The sequence below is a fragment of the Leptopilina heterotoma genome, unplaced genomic scaffold (genome assembly GCF_015476425.1).
Source record: "Leptopilina heterotoma isolate Lh14 unplaced genomic scaffold, ASM1547642v1 Lhet_95, whole genome shotgun sequence".
NCBI lineage: Eukaryota > Metazoa > Arthropoda > Insecta > Hymenoptera > Figitidae > Leptopilina > Leptopilina heterotoma.
Window position 1 is genome coordinate 1,824,141 of NW_025111202.1, and position 22,817 is coordinate 1,846,957.

Consider the following 22,817-nt stretch of genomic DNA (forward strand, 5'->3'; position numbering starts at 1 on the left):
AAATTCCAAGTTGGCAAATTCATAAGTTATACTTAAATAAACTCAATTATGTGAATGTATACCTATACCATCCTACATCTGTCTATTTGTTATAAACGACTCGAGAACATGGTTTATGCTCTTTAATAATTAGAAATGCAAAGGTGCACTAAATGAAATTTTATAATTTTACTTTACAATATGAAAATAATTCTTTCAACAATATTTGATGTTTTCTTTTCATTATTTCAAACTGAATTTAATGATTTTCTAAAAAAAGAGCCGAGTTACTTTGTTTTAATCGTTATTATAAAAAGGCCGTTAAACTTGACGCTAGGTCAGATGCACTGAATATTGAAGTGGCGCAGACTTGCACCAGCTTGCAGTATAAATTACCTCTTGCAAATGCTAACCGTCTTTTAAATGAAAAAAAGGAAAAAAGGAAAAAAGTCCTAAAACGCAATAATTCTACGCAGTTCTCTCCAACTTTGACCTTGAATGACGAAATCCCCAAAACCTTCGAAAGGAAGTACTGCGCATAATATTCCGACCTCTCTTTTTCTCCTGGGTTAATTTTTTCTCCTCATCTCTCTCATGTCCCTGGCCGTTAATTTCCAGCACATCAACAATGGCTGCCGGGTGGGGAAGTCGATTCAGTCGGGGTATGCGATGGGGATGGGGGACCTGGCGAACGTGCCAGAAATCCCGTCCGCTCTCTTCACGATCAATACTGCAAGTTTTCTTGTTTTTAACGTGAAAAATGCAAAAAACATATTGTTTTCAGCTGAAAAAAGGAAGAATATGATGACAGTTGTCATGTCCGAGGAGATGATTGCACTCTTTTTAGGCCTAGGGGTTTATTAAATGGTTTTTGAAAATTATGCGCAGTTCGAGTGAGTGATCTCGAATGTTCTGGAAACTGCGATGCAAAAGGCTATATAAGCGTGCCGCTCGCCGGCGCCCGGCGTATTCGTATAAACAACTTCGTCGCATTCAGATCTGCAAATTCAGTTTTTTTTCAAACATCCTCCCACGTATATGTGTCAATTTTGAAAGCTGTTTAACAACAACAAAATGTAGACAGTGAAGACGTGTGAGGAGTGCAACCGTATGTAACATTTTTCTAAATTCCAAATTTCGTACTTTTTCCTTCAACTTTGTACTTTTTTTTCAAACTAATTTCATGTAATAAGTAATTATTTAAAGCCTTATTTTAATTTTTAATCCTATTTTAATGCTACCGAAGTTATTAAATACAGAAGTTAATCTTTGATTTATAGGAGTCGAATTTTCGAATACCTATATAAACTTTGATTTCAATAAATTTATAGAAAGTGTTCTTCACCCGTCCTGCCGTCGGAATACAATTTTTATATTTTCTTAAACGATTTGTAAATAAAAAAACAACTTTTTAAAAATTTTAATGATAATTTTTTAAATCATTAAATACCGAAAAATAGTTTGTTTTCATAAGGTGCTTTAAAAAAATTAACAAGATTCAAAATTCAATTACAGTGTATTGCATAACATATTACATTGCAACTTTAATTTTCTGCGTAAAAATAATTCGAGTTTAATAAATTTTAATAATATTATTTTTTGTGTAAAACGTACGTATAGTAAAAAGTTTATAAATATATTTTTGGTTTTTTCCAAGATTTATGTGAATTCGGTCGTAATTTTTGTTTCTTCTCGCTTTTGTTCTTGTTTTTCTTCTTTTTTCTCTGCCGGTGTGCCTGTTTTCACAATGTCGATGAGCCTTTCCGTTCCAGTGGGTGTCACTGTCTGAAACAAGTTTTAATTATCAAGAAAACCATTCGGAATTTTATTATAAAGTCGTTGCGTTTAAAGGAAAATTTTTTTTATTTTTTAAATATTAATATTTGATTTACAATGACTGATAAACAATTACTTTTTTTAAATATTAAACATTGGGTAGAATGATTACTTTTTTATTTTAATATTAAAACAAGAGTTAGAAATTAAATTATTTTTTATAGAACACCCTCCGGGGATTGGTCTTGAACAATCCATATGCATCTCACCTGGATTTGTTTTTTCAAATGAATTGAAGAAGGTCAGCAGCAATAGGTGAGAAATTAATTTAGAAAATAAATATTTAAAAAATAAAAGAAATTATTTTTCAAAAAAATTCAAAGGATTTGAATCCTTTGAAATTCAACAATTTACAAGAATTGCTAGGTACTACCTACTACAAAATTATTTCTAAAAATTTGAATTAAAATTCTTATCAAATTCAATTATTTTTTATATTTTTTAAACAAAAGTTGATTAAAAATGAAAATTTTTCTAAAATCTACTTGTTTACAAGACAATTTCATAAAATTTCGAATAATTTGAAAATTTCAATCAAATATATATTTAAAAATTCAATTTTTAAAAAAACAGTTATTTAAAAAATTCAATTTTTTAAACAAAAGTTGATTAAAAATGAAAATTTTTCTAAAATCTACTTGTTTACAAGACAATTTCATAAAATTTCGAATAATTTGAAAATTTCAATCAAATATATATTTAAAAATACAACTAATTTCAAGAAAATGTGAATAAAAATTTTTTCGAAAAACTAACTTATTCAGAATTTTTAGTTAAAATTTTTTAAAATTTAATTTTTCTAAAACTATACCCTTGGACTCAATTGAAAACACTTATACAGATTTTCTAAAGATATCACAAATTGAGACAAAAAACGAAAAGATTCGTTTTTCTGCAGAAAAATAATGCATCATTGTTAGTGATAATTAACATTTTTTTCTTATGTTTTAGAGCTGTAAAGTATGATTTATCATCATCAACATCAATCTCTCTAAGCAAAAGATAGAAAGATCAAGACCAAGCGAACTGGAAGAGGAGGACAAACTGGTCTCTTCGTGATTCATCACGAATTGACCTTTTTGATGGGTCTAAAATAAAAAATTCCCGTCTACCTTTTGGGGTGCGGATATTGTTAAAACACCGTCCGAGGAAAGGCTAGAGGTGATCTGCATCACATCGTGGGTCGTTGGCAGAACGTATCTCCTGATAAAGTGTCTGCTGATAAATCCGTGTTCATCCTGCTTCTCCTCGTGTTTGGCCTCAACAATAACAAAATTGTCCCGAGTCTTCACCGTGATCTCCTCCGGAGAGAATTGCTGAACATCCAAGATCACCTACAGATGGAAAACATCAGGATTTAACGGTACTTCACATCTCTATTGTTACAAACATTATTACAACTATTTATTTTAATCAACAATTTATGAATCATTGAAAAAGAATTATCACCGCCGATAGAGAAGTGCGAAAGAAAGGCGGGCAATTTTCGCCTGCTCGGATTTCCGACTTGAGGTTTTCTATTTTTTTTATAAATTTGAGAAAAATGATAATTTCATTTTAGACTTTTTCGAAAACAATTCGTACCAATAATAAATATGTAAAAATTGATAAAATCTTTCATGTAATTAAAGAAATGATGTTTCTTTTTCACTCGTTTACAAATCAAACCGGAAAGATGTAGTAGGTACGAATACCTACTTGTGTGATACTTTCTCGTAAAAGCGTGGATGCATGCAAGTAGGTGATCTTTTTTTTATTCCTTTGATTTTGGGAAAAAATTCTCTTGAATAAGAATGTATCACCTTGTTTCTTATTATTAAGAAAAAGTAGAATTGAAACTTCTTTATCGAGCGGCTTTATTTTGTATATACAGAAATCTATTTATAACCTTTGTATGTATATGTTTCTATTGTTGAGGCTGTAAAGTATTTATTTTTTTAAATTGGATACAACCCGGTGGTGAGAGTACTTCAGAACGCGCCCCCTTCAAAAGGGGCGCGGCAGATGTGCTTCTAAGCACCAGAATTCGGTTCAAAAAACATAGTTTCCTAACACTGTTGTTTGAACCCTTTATATTGAGAAGACTGAGCTGAAAATTTTCTAGAATTTAAACTAACCCTTAAAATTTTCTCTACGTTTACGAATCGTGCTGTGATTTGTAAAAAATAATCTATAGAGTTAAAATCATTTGTTTACTTTCCTGTTCGACTTTCTTCCACATAATATAAATGATCGCCGAAAAAATGCGTTACTTACATTTTCAAATAATGAAACAAATAAGTTGAAAAAAATTGATTTGAAGAAAAAATTAGAGAATGTTTATTCGGAGGTTCGTTCGTGGCTTTTTAAATCACGAGCCACGTAGTATTTTTTCGGCTATTTAAAGTTTCAGATTTCTACAAAGTCCGTATTTTTTTGAATATTTATTTGATTTTGATTCTTTTTTAAGACTTTTTTTTGAATTTTTTTTTTTTTGAATTTTTTTTTCTTTTTAATATTAGTTGATTTTTTTCTTTTTATAATGTTTTACGAATACGACCGTGTGTAAAGGACATTTAGAGATTAAAATTTTTTTCTGACAGGGTTTTGCCTAAAGTTGAAAGCACAATTTTATACAAGTTTGCGAAATAGAAAATAAAAGTTTACTAAAGTTGTATGTAAAATCGAGTTACTGAGTTACAAACAGTTTTTTAAATATTTTGTCCGATAAATCTAAGGAAGCGTTTCAAATTAACTGAGTGTGTGTTTCAAAGTCGTTTTATCCAGTTTTAAAGAACATTTCTTTAATAAGAAATTATTAAGTAATTTATTAGATTGTAAGGTTTATAAATAGCGTTTGCTGACATCTAGTCTATAAGCATTTCTATCGTTTGTTCGTCTATTTTTAATCCGACACTTAATTGTAAATTTTTCAAATTTGTAATTTTTTTCCTTTCGATTTTTCGGAATTAATTTTCCCTTCATTTAAACTTTTTTCATTGCTTCTTTAACTTTACTACTGGTTTTATTTTCTTGTTTTGAAAGTAAAATAATCTTTTAGTAATTCAATTTTAATTAAAAAACAAAGTTCCTGAAGAAACAAGTGTAACTTACGACTGTTCAACTTTTCTTTAGCTGTAAATACTTGAAAAGTCTTTAAATTTAATCAAAAAGCGAACAACGACTATTTCATGATTCTTTAGAGAAAGAATCATGAAATAGCCGTTGTCTGATTTTAGAATTATTTCAAGGAAATTAAAACTTTCAAAAAAGCGATAACAAGCCAGAGAATCTCGCCTGTGATTTTCCTAAATGACAAAATGATGTAATTTGAAAGAAATAAATTATTCACATTAAGTTATTCTTTCTTGTGGAGCAAAACTAATTGCTAAAGGGGTTTCTTAAGTAGAAAAAGTCGATTGTGTCAGCCCGCGTCTTTTTCAAAATGTCAGAATAATTCCGGTATTTTAAGAAAGACGTGAGTGGACCATCAACGGGAGTGGATTTTCGACAATCGTCAGATTTCGTCTAAATAATAAATATGGGCATTGTTTAAAGAAATCACTTTGTCCCCAAGGAATGCAATGTTTTTTAATTGTGGTCATTGTCTTGCTTGCTTGCTTGCTTGCCACACGACCATCCAAATCGTTAAGTGAATCAATATTTGAAAATTATAGAATTATTACCTGGAATCTATCTTTGTCAGTCTGAATGGTGCTTGCACCTCCGGAAGTCTGACGAGCCACGGTTCTCCAGGGTCGATAATAGGACGTGTTTCCAATCACCGAGCGCGGTCTCATTAAACCCAAATTGGAAAATGACGAGAAAAGATCATCTCGATTAAGACCGCTGCCAAAATACTGATCCAACAGTCTGTTGGGTCTGTCCAAATCGTCCCACCAGTCGCGATACATTAGCGGAACCGTTGACATCTGAAATTCAAATAAAACACACGATGAGTTGTATATTTCGAGGGTTTATTAATAATTATAAGACAAATAAAGTAGAGATTGTGTAGTGATTTAAATGACAATGAAGAGTTATATGACTATTAAAGGATTTAATGTTTTCGGGGAGTGAAATAACTCCAGGGAGTCGATTGCTTCTATATGCTTCGTATTTTTAAGATAATCTTTTAAATACTTATACGTCACTGATTAATAATAATAAAAAAACAGTTCTTCCAAAAATTATCGAAACGAGTTAATAAGAAAATAAAATCTTCTAAGATTAACATAATTCAAAAATCGCATATTTAATCTTAAAAACCTACTTAATTCGAATCCGATCAATATTAATTTTTTCGTGCGTATAGCTTCTTAGAATCTTATCATAGTCTGCATTCTAAACTTGAAGTTATGTTTAGAATATTTGCCCTCTTGCTTCATATCTAACTATACCGAATTAATGCACAATTCGTTATGAGATTTAAATATAAATTAAACTTTACGACCTGTTAACATCGCTTTACTAAAGATACTTGATATATTTCCTTGAGAAACAAAAAATTATTTTCCTAAAAATTTCCTCACGAACTGATAAATTTTAGATAGTTGATAATGAAGATAGATTTACCTAGAATGATTGCTCTTTGCTCCTAAACCTATCAAAATTATTTATATTAAAATCATTTTTCAAGTATCACATTTGAATAAATATTCATATTTTGGGGTCAGAGTTTGAAAATTACTGTAAGGTAAGGAAGCAGAACATCAAGACATGATGTGCAGTAAAATTCTATAGAAGCCCTGCAGTTATCCATCGTTGTGCCTGATTTTAGATCGCGATTTCCAACATCTTCTTTAAGTGTTAGCATTAAGAGTGAAAGAGTTTGTTAGGGAAAAGTCGTCACTTACAATAATGATAATAATTACTCTAAACACTACAATAATTACATCGTTAAATAATTACAATAATAATGATTATAAAATTTACAATACCTAAAGTTTACATAATAAGAAGTAATATCATTAAACTTTATATATTGATAATTGCGTGCATATTATTATAAAATTAGAGTTGGATTATTATATTGATAATGAATTTGTATTATTATTATAATAACTAAACATCAGGAAGGATAATACCAAATAGAAAGAAGGTTTAATATTAAGGAACGTTGAAAAAGTACAATATGGGGAAAGGGAGGAAAAGAAATCAAAAGGAAGGGAAGATTAATTCATATCGCGAAGGATTATAATGATTAAGGAGAGACTCATTAGTAAGTTAGATAGTAAGGTATTTACAGTTGTTGTCAGGTAAAATCCAAAGAAAATACACTCATCGCATACGTACTTTTAAAATGAACGTGAGAATTAATCCAAGGAGTTTACGATTTTGTGGCTGAAGCTCGACTCTGACCAAAATATCATATGCGAGCTTTAAATATCACACTTGAGCAACGGGGGCGTTAAGACGCCTTCAATTTTCTCTGCTTACTATTAGTCCAAAAATATCTTTACACGTCAAATATCAAACATTGCCTTGCCTAGGGGGACGATATTATTGTATTCAAAAATTCTTGCGTCGCGCGAAATTTTTTCCAACTCAAAACGAATGCACTCAAGAGTGGCAAACAATTTCAAATATTTCCTTCTATATTTGCAACATAAATTACATGTAGCAACATTTGACAAAATATTTACTTAATTTTATATTTATTCTAAAATTTTTATCCTTATTGAGAAAATGATTTTTTTATTTCTTCGATTTAAAATAAATTTATCGAATTCATTCATTGTCTTCACAATCTTTTTTTAATAATTCGATTCAAAATATTTAATCTTAACTTTTTTCAAAATTGTCCATTGACTGAAAATTAAATATCTCTAATTTCAGTTTTCAATTTTAAAGAAAATTCAATTAAAAAAAGTCAAATTAAAACAAAAATTATGTTCCGAATCAAAATCGTTTTTAGGTACAAAGGTTTAGTGCCAAAAATTTTTAATTCTTGTATTTTGACAATTACATTTAACAGTGTAAAATTTGATCCAACATGATTTAAATTATAACTGTTTTAAAAGAAATCATTTTCTCGGTTGATATAATATTTACATGTACTCTTAATATTTAGATATATTTAAATTTTGATAATATTTGTTTAAAATTAAAATCGCACTTTTGAATATACATATACAGCTAAAAAATTCGGGGAGTTAAAGGCTACCTAGTAAAGTTATCGGAGTTAAAAGAAAATTAGTTATCCTGGAGTTGAAGAAAAGGAGAGAAACTTTAACTCCCTTCGAAATTAAATATCAGTGCTTTATAGCTTATATCAACTTCTGACAAAGTTTACATGTAAAGAAGTAAAGTTTTAACTCCTACATTTTACTCTCTTTATAGTTTAACTCTGAAAGGAAGGAACTTTAACACTTGTTGGGATTTAAATTTTAACTCCTTTTTTGCAGTGTTGTGTATTAAATATTTAACACCCGTTTTACACACCGTTTGGAAAATATATTAAAAAGTTAATAATATTGTTACCAGCACTATCACTTATGAAATTCGTATCTCTCTTTAAGAGCTTTTAAGAATCAAGGAGATAGAGAAATTAATTAACATTAATTCACAGTTTTCTTGAAAGTATCAAAAGGATTATGATTTGATCCACTTTTTGATATCAATTCGTTGCAATTTAATACTTTAAAGTTAACAGTGAAAGGAGAAAAATTAAGAAATTTAAAAAAGGGATTTTAAATTGTACCTAGTGGGGTATTAGTATTAGGTCTTACTATACGTAAAGGTTTCGTAAAGGTTTTTTTTTTTCTAAAAACGCTCATAACCACCCTGAAAGTAAAAAAATATAGAATATTCATACAGGTAAATTAAAATTAAAATTAAAAATTAAAATTTGACGAACAAAAATAATTTTTTCTTTAGCCTTAAAGATATAAGTCATATTGTGCGTGGCATTATTTGTGTGCATAACTAGATGTAAGTGTCTATAACATCTTTGATAATAATAATATCCTCTAAAAATACCAGAAAAAACTGTTTGCTTACAAAAATGATATTTCTTTAAATCTAATGTATACGCATATGTTTCCTTAATGCTGGATGAAACGTCTAAATTATCTGTCTTTGTATTTCTTCGATATGAATGTAAAACTGTAGTCAAAAATAAATGTTTGGACTATTCTTAGACTTTTGAATATTTGTAACTTAGTAACATTTGTTAATAAAATAAAAAACATACCTATTTGATGGTTAATCAGTGTGATGACATTGGATTTATACTTCTTTTGTGTGCAGTCCTCGCACCCATTATTGTATTATTTAGTCTTCATTGCGAGGAAAATGAAAAAAAAAACAAAAATTACCACTTGATCAAATGTAACTGCTTGATTAATAATTATTGGCAAAAACAATCCGTGAAAATAATAAAGAAAATCTTACACATGCAGATGCAATTAAGTGTTTTTATAACAATTCCTTACCTGTTTCCTAAAATATTCCTTGTATTCCTTTTATTCCATATTCCTTATACCTTTTTCTTCATAATAAATAATTTCTTTACAATTAACATTTCAATAATTATTTAATAAAAATAAAAATCTACACATGCTCTTTTTATTATATGTACTTAACTTCTTTACTTAATATAATTATCTTAATTTTAACTAAACTTATAATGTACGGAGAGGACATTATGGACTACGAGGCAGTTTAAAAATCTGCAATTCTGGCAATTGTTGTAATAATTCCACATCTTGTAATGTCGATATTCCTTGTTCCTGTAAGTATAATAAATATTCTACTCCTTAATGTTTAAATAGTCGATTTCAAGTTTTCTTTAATTTTAATTATTGTTCTACGACTAGCATTCAAATAGTGAATAAAAAAATACCGTTTTTCTAAATTGATACTGTAAAAGAAAACGTACGTGAAATTCTTTCCATTTTTCATAATTCTGCCTCATGTAGACAGTCATTTCTGGCATGTCAATGAAAGCTGTCAAAATTTTCAAAGTTTATAAAATTAGATGTTGTAAATTTAATTTTTAATTAGTATTTAGCAACATACCACTCCACGCCTCTATCATGTCCGTTATAATATAGTCCACAAAGCCTATTTGAGATTTAGGAATAGAACACGTTTGTCTGTCAAACATCGGCATAACTACTGGTAATTTCAAGTTCTTCTCTTCATCAGTCTAAAATTTTTAATTTCTTATAAGAAAATAATGTAGAAATGTTACTCCGAATATGATAATCATGATGCTATTATTATTTTTCCATTTTTTCTATTATTCCATTTTTTTCTCTTTGTAAAAGGAATTTTTTGTATTGTGAATTTAGAGGGTTAAACAAACCTGACAAAAATACTCTTCTGCTATTCTCCTGCTCCATTCTATGCAATTTTTAAGAGGTCTCGTTGGATTTGATACGTCGGCACATTTAATCATTATCCTTTTTACTAAAGTAATATTTTCCGTTTGCATCAATACTGCATCAATATCAATTTCTGTAAAAGACTAAAGAAAAGATATTTGTAATTTTCTGTATACACAAAAAAAAATATGGTAAATTTGACTACTTTTTTACTATTTCCTGTAGTTCCTATAGGCGCCCGTAACATTATTTAGTAAAATGAACTATGACAGAATAGTTAGTATAACTGTAAAATGTAGTAATAAACACCATTTTTACAGTAAATTTAACTACTAAAACAGTTATCTTAACTATTTGTTGTTAGTCATACTAACTGCTTCATTTAGTTGCAGTAACTAAATTTTCATAGTTCCTATAGGCGCCCGTAACAAATTTTACTTGTAACAACTGTAAAAAATAGTTAAATTAACTATTTAAAGTAGTAAAATGAAATTATTTATTTGTTTTTTATTATTATTGAGGTCCATTTTTTTATATTTTCTCTTACCTATTTTTGTTCATATATAATTTATATATTAAATTCTTATACACCTAACAGAGAAAAATCCCCAAACGCCGGGGATTGAACGCACGACCCTAATATTCGCAAACCGATAACCTAACCACCTAACCACGCTCACACGCTACGATGACTGGCATTGTACTTGAGGACGTTCTTCTTGAGGACGTTCTTCGATTCAGTCATAATAACTACTCCGTTTAGTTGCAGTAACTAATTTTTTAAGCTCAAGGACTTAGTTGAAATGTAGCCAGCATATGATTTTAAATGACTCAGCGATAGTGCAGTAGTTAAAAGTATTGTTGAAAATAGTTATTTTCAGAATTTCTGTAGTAAAATTATCCACTTTTTACTAGTTATAAAAAAATTAAACTTACTATTTTCATATAGTAAAAATAACATAAGAATTGTTACTTTTATGACTTTTGTAGTTATAAAAATAAATGTTTCTTACCACCATAGAGATAAATTATTAAAAGCTAGTAAGAATTGGTTCTTTTAACTACATTATATTAAACACAAAAATAACAAATTCCAGCGGTTGTTTTTACTCTTTGGAACAGTAAATTTTAATTTATTTTGCAAATAGCAAGAAATGGATATTTCTACTACAGAAATTCCGAAAATAACTATTTTTAACAGTACTTTTAACTACTGCACTATTGTTGAGTTATTCACAATCATAACCGTAGTAGTAATTTTAACTACATAAAACCAACTATATTCAATTTTAGTTCCACTAACTATGAAAGTTTAGTTAAAATGCTGCTGAATATGGTAGTTTTAACTATATTTTTTTAACTGCACATATGTGGATGTTTTTACCACTCACGTTTTTTCTCTGTAGAAAAAAATGATCTTTCCAACTGCATAAATAGTAAAAATAACTATTTTCAACAATTGATTTTACTATATGAAAACAGTAAATTTCTTTCTTTCTCTGCAACTAGTAAGAAATAGTTGTTTTAACTACATAAATCATAAAAGTAACAAATTTCAGAGGTTGTATTTACTATATAAAAACAGTAAGTCTCATTTTGTTTGCAACTAATACAAAATAGTTATTTTTGCTACCACAATAGTAAAATGAACTATTTTTAACAATAGTTTTTACTACTACACTATAGTTGAGCCATTTACAAGCATCTGTTAGTTATTTCAACTACGTAAAGTAGTTATTTTAACTACATAAAACCAACTACTTCATTTTGGTTCCACTAACTGAGGAAGTGTAGTTAAAATGCTGCTGAATATGGTAGTTTTAACTACTTTTTTCTAACTACACAAATGTGGTTGTTTTTACCATTCGCATTTTTTTCTGTGTAATTCTACTTTTTGTAATATCTACTTTTTAACGAAAATGATTAAAAACATTATTAAAAGAAGATAAAATAGTAGCTAAAAAATGTTAAAGATTATTAAGAACAAATAATAAAATCTTACCTCTGACTGTATATCTCCTCTGATGCTGCAGACATTTACAAATTTAGCCAAATGTTCAAAGTGCTTAGTCATTTCCGTCGCTAATATCATATCAATTATATTAGCTCTCAACATCTTATATTCCTCTCTTTCTAAATTCTAGAAATTTGACAAAAACAATTGAAAATAAGCTCAAAATTTTTAATTTCGAGGACAAAATCTTCTTACCTGAAAAATGTTGACGTTTTCATCACTCAATGTCAATTTAAACGTGAGTGAGGCGTGATGTGATTCAAGAACCGTAAGATCATTGTAAAGAATCGCCAGTTTATTATTCGAATTACAGAGAAACTGACTGAAATTAAGAAATGCAGCGAAAAAGATTACAATTATTTAACAAATAATGAAATTCGGACAGTTTGAAAAATATTAAAAATATTACCTCGATCTTCCCGGATGATCAATATCGTGAGCTGTTGCGGCAATAAGAGCTGCCGTAACATCAATCGAATTGAGCATGAGTTTGAGTCGATTGGATTTCAAAAAAATTGCCGTCGCTTGTAAAACATCGGCAGCATGACAGGAATTGTGATAACTATTTTCCGATCTATAATTCGCTTCAATTACAGTTAACCAATTTTGCAATGTTCTTTCGTCGCAATTCAGTTCAGCTGGAATTTGAAATTCATTCATAATACTTAGTCCAAGGAAAACCAATGGCCTGAAATATAATTCACATTATCGTATCAAAATTCGTATCGTATCTTCAAATTAAAAGAAAAAGTGAAAAGAAAATAATTTCGCTTGAGGAAGCGAAATTTATGAATTGAACTTTATATGTGGACAAACCTCATTTCAGATAGAGCTTCTAATTTAAAAATATCAAACTCCCAATCCAAGCTCGAATCAAGTAGATGTTCAATTTCGCGTGGAGCGTGAAGAGTTTTTGCTTGCGCTCGAACGGCACTGTGGCTAAATAATTTGAATGTTGACAATCGACATGTGGAATCGTTTGATGATCTTCTTGAGTCTTTGTACAAAGGTGCCTTGAAAATAATTATTCATTACTCTCACAGTATCAAATTGAGAAAAACTGTGCTATCTCTGAACATTATTAAATTTAATACTTTTCTCGATAATGATAAATATATTTTTGATATTAAAGAAACGATTACCGATATTAAAGCTCCGATTAAATCAGAAGTGACAGGATCATGAACTGCTCTTATGTCCTCTCGCATAACTGGTGCATACAATTCGGTATTTTTTAGTGTCTCAATTGCCTGCAATCAAAATTTTAGAGTCAAGCGACTATTAAACCTATTCGGAAATAAGTAGTATTAAACGCATATTGCATACTTTGTCGATTTGCATAGAAACTTCAGGGTTCGTTGATTCGGCCATTGCATTATTTAATAGACTCATGACTTTTGTTATTGGTGCTTCAAGTGGTAAATTGTTTAATTTTGCCAAACTCCCTCTCCTCTGCACTAATAACAATAATAACTACAATAATAGTAATAATAACAATAATGAAAATAATCATCATCATCATCATAATCATATTTGTCTATCAAACAAATAGTTTTTCAATTTATCGATCGATTAATTTATTGATTGATTGATTGATTGATTGATTGATTTAATAATTTTCTTATGATGACAACTTTCATTCGTATGAAATATTATTTTTCATATAAATGATTAAAGCGGGAATTAATTTAAAATTAATAAAACTAATTTTACTGTCGCTTCCAAGAGACTTGACGTCAAAAGAGCCTCTTCGCATGGATTGCAAACTTCCTCTTGGTTGTTGGGAAACTAATCCTAAACTATCCAATAAATATGATGTGTCATGAATATAAATATAATGTGTCGGGTTTCTGAAACAATAAATTAAAACTAGAAAACAAATAAATCAAACAATTTTACAATCATTATTAAGAGAAGAGTTTAATTAATAAATATTTTATGAATGTTAACTTAATAATTGTTCTTCGCAATGAATGTTTTGATAATAAAATAAATAAATCAGCAACGTTTTGATACCTATACGTTTTTTGTCTCAATTTGGTATCCTTCGAAAAATTGTGATAAATGAAACAGAAAATTAAACAAAAAAGGGAAATTACCGTCCAAATGCACAATATGGAATAATTCTGCAATTAACAGTAATAGTGTCATTTGTTTTTCTTCTACAATTCATATTTCCTTCAAATTCACGACCCCTCTGCAATTGTTGATCCATGAGAGCAAAATTTTCACATGTTATAACATCGGTAATATTTTTTCCAGCCAATTCCTCCATTTTGTATGACAATAATTTTTCACTAACTTTATTAGCGAACTGACGGAAGAAAAATTTTTTTTTTTTTCAATTTTCAGTGTAGAAGAGATAACGAATTTGGGATTTTTAGTCACAATTACAATTACCTGAACATTGTGTTGTTCATTGGTGACGAAAACCATATCTTTACATCTATCGACTGCCAAATATAGAGCATGTACAGCTGCAAGTTGTGCTTTTGGCTTAATTTCATTGGCATAAATTCCTAAAAGTTCATTTACTAATATTTTATCATGCGAGCATTCCATAAGAGCCTGGAAAATTTATTATTTAACCGGTGGAATTGACGAATCCTAACCCTAAGCTTATTATATAGAAAACTTAACATACTCTACTAAATCCTACGTCTAATAAACGTAAAATGGAAATTTCCTCTTCGTCTGCTATCATTAAAAACCTACAAAAAAAGGCAATTTTTTAGTTCTCAAATAATTTAATTTGTACAGAAATAAAAATTCAAATGGAACAGAGGCAAATTTTTACTTGTCTAATATCAAATAAATATTTACTTGAATCAAATAATTTATTAATTCAATCAGTTATTTGAAGCGAATAATTTTTTTAAATGTATATACAGAAACATATCACTGTTTCACAGAAAACTATTTTTCCATACGAAGATAAAAGTGTCGAATAATAAAACTTACGATTTTTTAACCAAAGCTAAGATGACAGAACTGGGATGACTCTTCGTATTTCTGAGAGCTCTGAATTAAAAAAAATGTCAAAATATAATATCAAGTATTCATGTACTTTGAAAATTTATAAAATTTTACAATAGTGAAAAATTGTTCAACCTGCATATTTCATTAGCTTCTTGATCTCGAGATCCTCTATGATCTATAATAACTAAATCATGAAATCGATTTTGAAAAATTTGCACTGCCGTTTCTAAATTCTTAGCAATTGAAACATTCCAATTCAGTCTTTCTGCTACCGAGGCCAGAATTTCTAGTTGTTGATCATCTTTTCCAAATACTAATAGAACCTGGAACAAATAAATAATTGTATAAAGAAAAATTTTAAGCTTTTATTTGTAAATTTGTTATTTCTTATTTAAATTATTACAAAACTGTACCCTGACGGTATTGGGTACATTGCTTGTCAGCCAATCAGGATTAACATCTTGAGGTCCCTTCTGTAAGAAAAAATTTCTGTTTTAAATTTCATTTCATAATTTATCTCTTAAAATTTTATATATGAAAAATGTGTTTTTATATTATAAATAAATAATAATAAATTAAATAAAAAGTATTTAGTTATTCCAAATTATTGTGCGAATGTTAATCAAAGTAGTTTACATAATATACTGTTAATTAATTAACTTATGTTTTAATTTTTTTAATTAATCGATAGAATAGCAACGTGACATTATTATGTAAACATAAAAAACGATTTTTACAATGTATCTGAAAGTATAAGGAAGTAAACTAAAGGTGTTGTAAAGAAGAATTAGAGTTTTTCGCACCTACACATATATCTGAAATTTTCTACACATACCCCTGATAAAAATAATGGAGGAGAAGTTTCCTTGACAAGAATATTATCAGTGTTTGCAAACCATTCGTGCAAGCGTCTACAGAAAACTCTGAGAAAACTTGATACCCAAGAATGTTGTTGACCACAATCGTCATCATTTCCGGTGGGTCCCGAAATAAATAGCTTCGGATGCGTTAATCTTTTTGTATCGCACATTTTCTTACAAAATGAAAATTTTTATTTTTGCTTATATGACACATTCAACATTAACGAACATTGTGTAATGTTAAATTTATTTCCAACTCAAAATTTATTATAATATCACTACTCCTACTAGTGTGTAATACTAATAATCACTCTTCCTATTTTGCATATAACAGAAAGTTGTAAATATTTACTTGTTTATTTTTAGAGAAGCCATCTTCTAAAAATAGGAAGAATTCTTATTTTTAAAATTCTTTCAAGTTTTAAGCATTTGAAAGAAATATTCACTTGAATTAATTAATTCACTTTTAATTTAAGAGAAACACTTATTACTCTTGTTAAAAAGGTGACTGAAACGATACTGATGATCGGTGATAAATAACAATAATTGGATATCAAGATCGTGATCTTGAGCGCCTATACATTTGTTCTTTATCACATTGAAGCGTCGTAGATTTTTAGCATGATTCATATTTTATTTTCATTCATTAATACAATATTCGAAGAAAAAATAGTTCTTAAAAAAATATTAACAAGAAAGATTATTGTTAACAGCTATAAAAACAATAATACTCAAAAAATAGTAATTCGAAAATACGAAAAAAGTACTTGGAAAATAAAACTATTTATTTTCGTAAATCATTGTCAAACTCATAGAATTTACACAAAAAATTTATACAAAGATTTTTGATAATAAATTGAAAAATAAATAAATAAATAAAAATTAAATATTACAGAAATTCAGTACCTTTAAATTCCTTAAAATTGTAGTATGGAGAAACTGGAGAAATTATTCGAAAAATGTTTGACAGGTAAGATGGAGAAAAATTTGCAGGAGCTTCACGGAGAGATCGTCTATAGAACGACTATAGAATGTTCTTAGGAAGGGATGAAAGAATAGAAGGGGTATCTATAATTTTCTAGACATTATGCAATTTATAATTTATTACTTTGATTCAAACTTTGAAAGTAATTAAAGCTACATTCGCATATTTAACTACATTTTTATTTGTTCAGTCAACTTTTTTTTCTAAAAAAATAAAAAAAACCTACCCTTTACCTTCACTTTTAACCCCTTACTTAAAAAAACGATAATTTTTTCATAAACTTTGTGGTGGATTTACATAATTTTTTCATCCTCTCCACCTGCTTATTCTCCCACGAATCAGAACTAAATGTGAATTTTTTAATTCGATAACCGATTCGAAGACTTTGTAGGAAATGTTTTTATTCTTCAAAACAAACTTTATGATCAGAAAAAAATATAGCAGAATATTAAATGATGTAATGCTATTAAACTAAGCAAAAAATTATACTATTTCAAGAAATTGTACAAGTTTTAGAAGAAAAAACCATCTTGCGGTTTGGAAAAACAATTTTTGCATGAATTGAAAATTAGAAAATTGAAAAAAGATTGCAAACTTTTAGAAATAAGTGGAAAAATTATTTTCTTTCAACTTTGAAACTCTAAGAAACTCTTTTATCTAGTATTTACATATCGATTAATTGATTCAACTATTATGATAATTTTGCAATTATCAAAATTTAATGATGGAAAGAAAGTTGAAAGATTAAAAGTTGTATATTTTGTTTTGTCTATAATTTAAATATAGAATTTTAAGTTTATAAAAAATTAGTAGGAGGAGTAAACTTTACTAATAAATAGTTATTTATACTGATTTATTAGTAAAATTTACTAATTCAAAAGCAAAAAGACACTAATTGAAATTAGTGAACATTTGTGTACTGATTATTCAAATTTGAGTTCAATATGCGTGACTAAAATTTCCAGTAATATTTTTCTTCATTGTCCAATTAGTGAAAAATGACTAATATTTAAGTAATTTTTTACTGATTTTCAGTGAAATTTCACTGATTCCAATCGTGAGAATAGAGTCACTAATTCTTAGTCAAATTTTATTGATTTTCAGTGGAATTCAAGTTTTGGTTAAATGAGAAGAGTTTGTCTGACCTAGAACAGACTTATACTACTTATAAAAACACAGGAAAAATATATAATTTTTTACCCCGCAGTAGGTATAAAAATTACCTGCAACTAATTTTATCCTAGGCGAGGGCGGCACCGTCTACGATTGTAAATTAGCATTGGCTAAAATTACCCACAACAAATATTACAGCACCTTAATTTCTTTATATGAAACTAACATTATTAAAAGTATTTTAAAACTTAAATTATTACCACATTTCCTTAACAGTTGGTCTGACTAAAACCGGATTTTTCTACTAATGCAAAGATATTAAAGCTTTTTATTTTATTTTCTACTGTGTTCTGTCTGACTCAACTGTACTTTTACTACTGAAATTATAAATAATTATTAGGATTTTTTTTCACTCACAACTGGACATTCCAAGTCATCCTCATCAATAATGTCCTCCCAACCATTGCTCTCTGTTTGAATATCACTTTCATCAGCCTCTTTAAAACAAAGAGAATAATCTGTATAAAATATTTTCATTAAAATTACTGATTTTCAAATGTTGGAAATTTGATAAATCTCTTTGAATACATTGAGAATAATAAGTTTTTTTTATTCAAATGATTTTAGTATTTTTGCTAAACACCATTGAATTGACTCAAAACAAAAATTATTTTATACAAACAAATATTTAATTGATAATATAGTAATCGATTATAATAAATTTTTTTATAAATAGAATAATGTTTTTTTTCAATACAATGTTTATATATGTGATATAATAAAATTCACAGAATATTTTCTAAATATTTTGTGTGGTACAATTATTTGTATTTATAAACAAACTAATAATAATGTTGTATGGTAAAATTTCTTTTATAAAAGAAAATAATTGATGACCTTAATTTGAATCATTTGACCACTAAACATAACTGCTGCTCAATTTAGGTCGGTTGAATTGATGAGAATAATTTAGCAGCTCTACTTGTAATAAGAAAGTTATTGCAAAATTATAAGTCCATTATTTTTAGTAAATTTTAGTTTCAAATTTTTACGGGACAAATTTAAAAAGACGCAAAGTTTGAAATTATCCTGTTTTTTAATGATTTATTTTTAATTTCTTTTATTATTATTTGAGTATAAAGAATGATTAGTAAATTTTATAATGAATACATATATGTTATCAACTTCAAACATAAATATTTATTTTAAAGAGCATTTATCATTTAACATTGAACTTGGAAGTTAATAATGTGTTTTCCGCACTGAAGATTATTATTTATGTGCACTTAAATTAAAAAATGGAGAAAAAATATTATATAGGTATAACGAACCATTTGAAGTCCTTTTGATTTTTCTTTTCAGACCAAGTAGATTATTGTAAAGTTCACTATCAAGCTCATTGAAATTGTCAGACACATCTGCAAATAAGGATAATCTGGAAATGAAAGAAGCCTACAATTAACCTTTCTTTATAAACAAAAAAGAAAATTTCTTAAAAAATTCATAATTTCACAATTATATACCCACATAGCACAATAGTATGAGGTAAGGTTATGTTGAGTACTAATCGTAAGGCTCATAAGGTTACACGATATTGCTGTGGTAGACCTGAGGTGAACTAAAAACTTCCGCCATGGAGGTAAGGTTACATGTTAGGGTGTGGTGACTATATATGATAAGGCCATGGTAACCTTACACGTTAAGGTTGAGGTAACGTTACATGTTAAGGTTGAGGTAAGGTTACATGTTAAGGTTGAGGTAACGTTACATGTTAAGGTTGAGGTAAGGTTACATGTCAAGGCTGAGGTAAGGTAATTATTAAGTTGTAAGGTTGAGGTAAGGTTGTGATAAGTTTACCAGTTATAGAAAATATTGAAAAAATAATTAATAAATAAATATTCAATTAAAATGTTAAGTTTGTTGCTCTTCTCTATTTTGGAAACCTGACATGAAGCAGAAAATTTTGAAAACAAATTTGGGGGGACTGGGATTCGAACCCGGGATCGGCGCGCATAAACCTATCATTCTAACTAACTGAGCTAAGTAGAGAACTGGCAGAAGGAAAATTAATGTTGCCTTTAAGGTGAACCAAGAAGATGATTAACTCCTTAAAGGCAACATTAATTTTCCTTCTGCCAGTTCTCTACTTAGCTCAGTTAGTTAGAATGATAGGTTTATGCGCGCCGATCCCGGGTTCGAATCCCAGTCCCCCCAAATTTGTTTTCAAAATTTTCTGCTTCATGTCAGGTTTCCAAAATAGAAAAGAGCAACAAACTTAACATTTTAATTGAATATTTATTTATTAATTATTTTTTCAATATTTTCTATAACTGGTAAACTTATCACAACCTTACCTCAACCTTACAACTTAATAATTACCTTACCTCAGCCTTGACATGTAACCTTACCTCAACCTTAACATGTAACGTTACCTCAACCTTAACATGTAACCTTACCTCAACCTTAACATGTAACGTTACCTCAACCTTAACGTGTAAGGTTACCATGGCCTTATCATATATAGTCACCACACCCTAACATGTAACCTTACCTCCATGGCGGAAGTTTTTAGTTCACCTCAGGTCTACCACAGCAATATCGTGTAACCTTATGAGCCTTACGATTAGTACTCAACATAACCTTACCTCATACTATTGTGCTATGTGGGTAGGTACTTGGGAATATTTAGAGAAGATTAAATGATTTTTATTTATACTAATAGTAAATAATGAAAAAAGTATCCTAAGGAATATAAAAAGTACGAATTTATTTTTCTTCAAAAAACAACTTACTTGTTATTTTAAATAAAATTATCTACAAATTTATCTGTTATACCTATTAAAAAAAATAGTTGAAAACAATCAAAATATAAAAAATGTCAACTTACCACTGTCAACAAATCGAATGTGCAATTTCTCATTTCTGCTTTCTACATTTTGAATTTTTTTTTTATTTTTAATCTTCTCCAATGGGCTACTCGATGAGCATCCCATTTTATTATATTATTATCAGCAAACTTTTCATTTACTGATAAAAATTTTTTGAAACAAAAACTAGTAGATAATTCTACTACAGCTGATATAGTGAAGTTTTGCTCAAATCCATTAAAAATTTTAAATCGACTATAAAACAAAATCCAAATTTTGGTTTGAAATAAAAACATAACAATCAGGAGAAAAGTAAAAATAATCTAATTTATGAATGAGAGAACACATGATTTCTATTTTTCTCGATTTTTTTTTTCAATACAACTAGTAAACATTTCTTATAACACTTGAAACGTCATAGAAACTTCTCTTATCTTATCTAAATATTCGCGTAAAATTAATAATCTTTCGTGATTATAAATTTTTTAATTGACGAGAGTATCACACTAATTTTTTATTAATATAAATTACAATTGTAAATAAATTCATTTCGAATTATAATGCAAAACGTCACATCGATTGATGAAAAAATATTTTATTTTAAAACATAAAAATTGTAATTCAAATAAACTTACTTAAAAAAAAATTGAATTTTTTTGTTTTGAAAAACACACTTTTAGGTAAACCAGAAACAACAATTTGTCGATAACTTTTTTTACACAAAAATATACATATGCAGAATGGGATCTCCTTCGATAAAATCACAATCTAATGGCTGGATGACTACTGATTAAAGTAAGCGATCCTTTCAGGCACAGAGGAGGCTGCTTAACAAGCCCAAAGAAACGCAATTGTATTAGTTTTTTTCTTACGTGTATGTCCTCGAACATATTTACAAATTATTACACACACAAGTGTGGATATTTTTAAAGGCACGTACAGCACATAATATTCTCAGCACGATAGTTACTCTACTAAGAATTGTTAATAATACTTTTAAAAAAATCTTATCAACACTGTTTCTTTTAGCTAAAAAGTTTTTTTTACTAAAATCAATATTAAAAATAATGAAATTGCAAGAATTTGAAGTTAATAAAAAGTAGTTCATACATTAGTATGAAATTTAAATAAGAGCAATCTGATTCACTTTAAATCGCATTTCATTGAATGTTTCTAAAATTCCCTGAGGGTATATTTTAGCTTTAAAAAGAGGTTGGTCATTTAAAAAAAAATTTTTTTTTTCTATACGAAAGAGAAAAGGATCATGGTCAAATTCAAGTAACACGAAATGAAAGATTCAATAGGATATCCTTGAGAATCTCATTATAATTGAAAGTCAAATCTCAATACGTTTATAGAATCAATAATAAACGACGAACCTTCTTATATAACTAATAAGAGAAACATAATTATTTAATTATAAATACAATTAAATTAGTTAATAGTTAATAAACGACGATTCTACTATTTATTCGCACTGAGATTCAAGTGTGACATAAATTATTATCTTTGTTTAGCTTTATCTTGCTGCTATTTGCTTCATTCGTTTGCTTATCAATTTTTTTTTTTTTTTTTTTTTTTTTTTTTTTTTTTTTTTTTTGAGTAAATATTTAATATTTTATTTACAAAAAAGGTTCTTCAAATAATAAATATATCAAATAGACAATTATTTAATACTTGTTTATAAAAATGCTAAGAATTCCAAAACTCGAATACTTTTTAAAATATTTTTTATAATTTTCTGAAACTAGTTTAATCGCAGGAGATCATATTTTTGCAGGTCGAGTGCCCAAGACTTTTATCTCCTATGCAGAGAGTTCCATTTGTCATAAAAATAGTTAGAAAAAATTCTTTAAAAAAATTTGTATATAATTT

The 22,817-nt window shown here is 28.1% G+C and overlaps 2 protein-coding genes and 1 long non-coding RNA gene across 9 annotated transcripts; 1 reads left to right on the forward strand and 2 right to left on the reverse strand.

Annotated features, from left to right (window-relative positions):
• Positions 1-928: 928 nt before the first annotated feature.
• LOC122512143 lies at positions 929-2,811 on the forward strand. The gene is made up of 3 exons (XR_006302597.1): positions 929-1,087; positions 1,980-2,070; positions 2,767-2,811. It is a non-coding gene; the product is annotated as an uncharacterized LOC122512143 (long non-coding RNA).
• On the reverse strand, positions 1,477-7,225 carry LOC122512142 (protein lethal(2)essential for life-like). Its single transcript, XM_043627827.1, has 4 exons — positions 7,090-7,225; positions 5,481-5,726; positions 2,928-3,149; positions 1,477-1,764 (listed from the first exon to the last, which is right to left on the reverse strand). The coding sequence occupies exons 2-4, from the start codon at positions 5,724-5,726 to the stop codon at positions 1,639-1,641; spliced, it is 594 nt and encodes a 197-aa protein (XP_043483762.1). The 5' UTR covers positions 7,090-7,225; the 3' UTR covers positions 1,477-1,638.
• LOC122512141 (high affinity cAMP-specific and IBMX-insensitive 3',5'-cyclic phosphodiesterase 8) lies at positions 6,637-22,048 on the reverse strand. Of its 7 annotated transcripts, none has more exons than XM_043627819.1 (21): positions 21,578-22,048; positions 20,963-21,197; positions 19,407-19,493; positions 18,493-18,593; positions 15,531-15,590; positions 15,250-15,440; positions 15,100-15,159; positions 14,783-14,849; positions 14,539-14,706; positions 14,238-14,452; positions 13,852-13,988; positions 13,465-13,595; positions 13,281-13,388; positions 12,955-13,151; positions 12,548-12,826; positions 12,334-12,460; positions 12,127-12,264; positions 10,106-10,267; positions 9,817-9,946; positions 9,677-9,744; positions 6,637-9,527 (listed from the first exon to the last, which is right to left on the reverse strand). In XM_043627819.1, the coding sequence occupies exons 2-21, from the start codon at positions 21,066-21,068 to the stop codon at positions 9,441-9,443; spliced, it is 2,619 nt and encodes an 872-aa protein (XP_043483754.1). In that variant the 5' UTR covers positions 21,069-21,197; positions 21,578-22,048; the 3' UTR covers positions 6,637-9,440. The 7 variants fall into 7 exon arrangements, with proteins under 7 accessions (XP_043483754.1, XP_043483755.1, XP_043483757.1 ...); XM_043627820.1 differs by having other exon boundaries at positions 18,493-18,572; positions 21,578-22,047; XM_043627822.1 differs by having other exon boundaries at positions 18,493-18,570; positions 19,407-19,510; positions 21,578-22,042.
• Between the last annotated feature and the right edge of the window lie 769 nt (positions 22,049-22,817).

What these genes read in the sequence shown, in the direction of transcription:
- LOC122512142 (XM_043627827.1), bottom strand. Translation starts at nt 5,726, where the DNA reads ATGTCAACGGTTCCGCTAATGTATCGCGACTGGTGGGACGATTTGGAC. An exon ending in CTGACAAAGATAGATTCCAG is followed by an intron (nt 3,150 to 5,480) that starts GTAATAATTCTA and finishes TTCCATCTGTAG; the next exon opens with GTGATCTTGGATGTTCAGCA. An exon ending in CAATATCCGCACCCCAAAAG is followed by an intron (nt 1,765 to 2,927) that starts GTAGACGGGAAT and finishes AACTTGTTTCAG; the next exon opens with ACAGTGACACCCACTGGAAC.
- LOC122512141 (XM_043627819.1), bottom strand. Translation starts at nt 21,068, where the DNA reads ATGGGATGCTCATCGAGTAGCCCATTGGAGAAGATTAAAAATAAAAAA. An exon ending in TTAGCTTTGGTTAAAAAATC is followed by an intron (nt 14,850 to 15,099) that starts GTAAGTTTTATT and finishes CTTTTTTTGTAG; the next exon opens with GTTTTTAATGATAGCAGACG. An exon ending in CAGAAGAGTATTTTTGTCAG is followed by an intron (nt 9,947 to 10,105) that starts GTTTGTTTAACC and finishes TAAAAATTTTAG; the next exon opens with ACTGATGAAGAGAAGAACTT.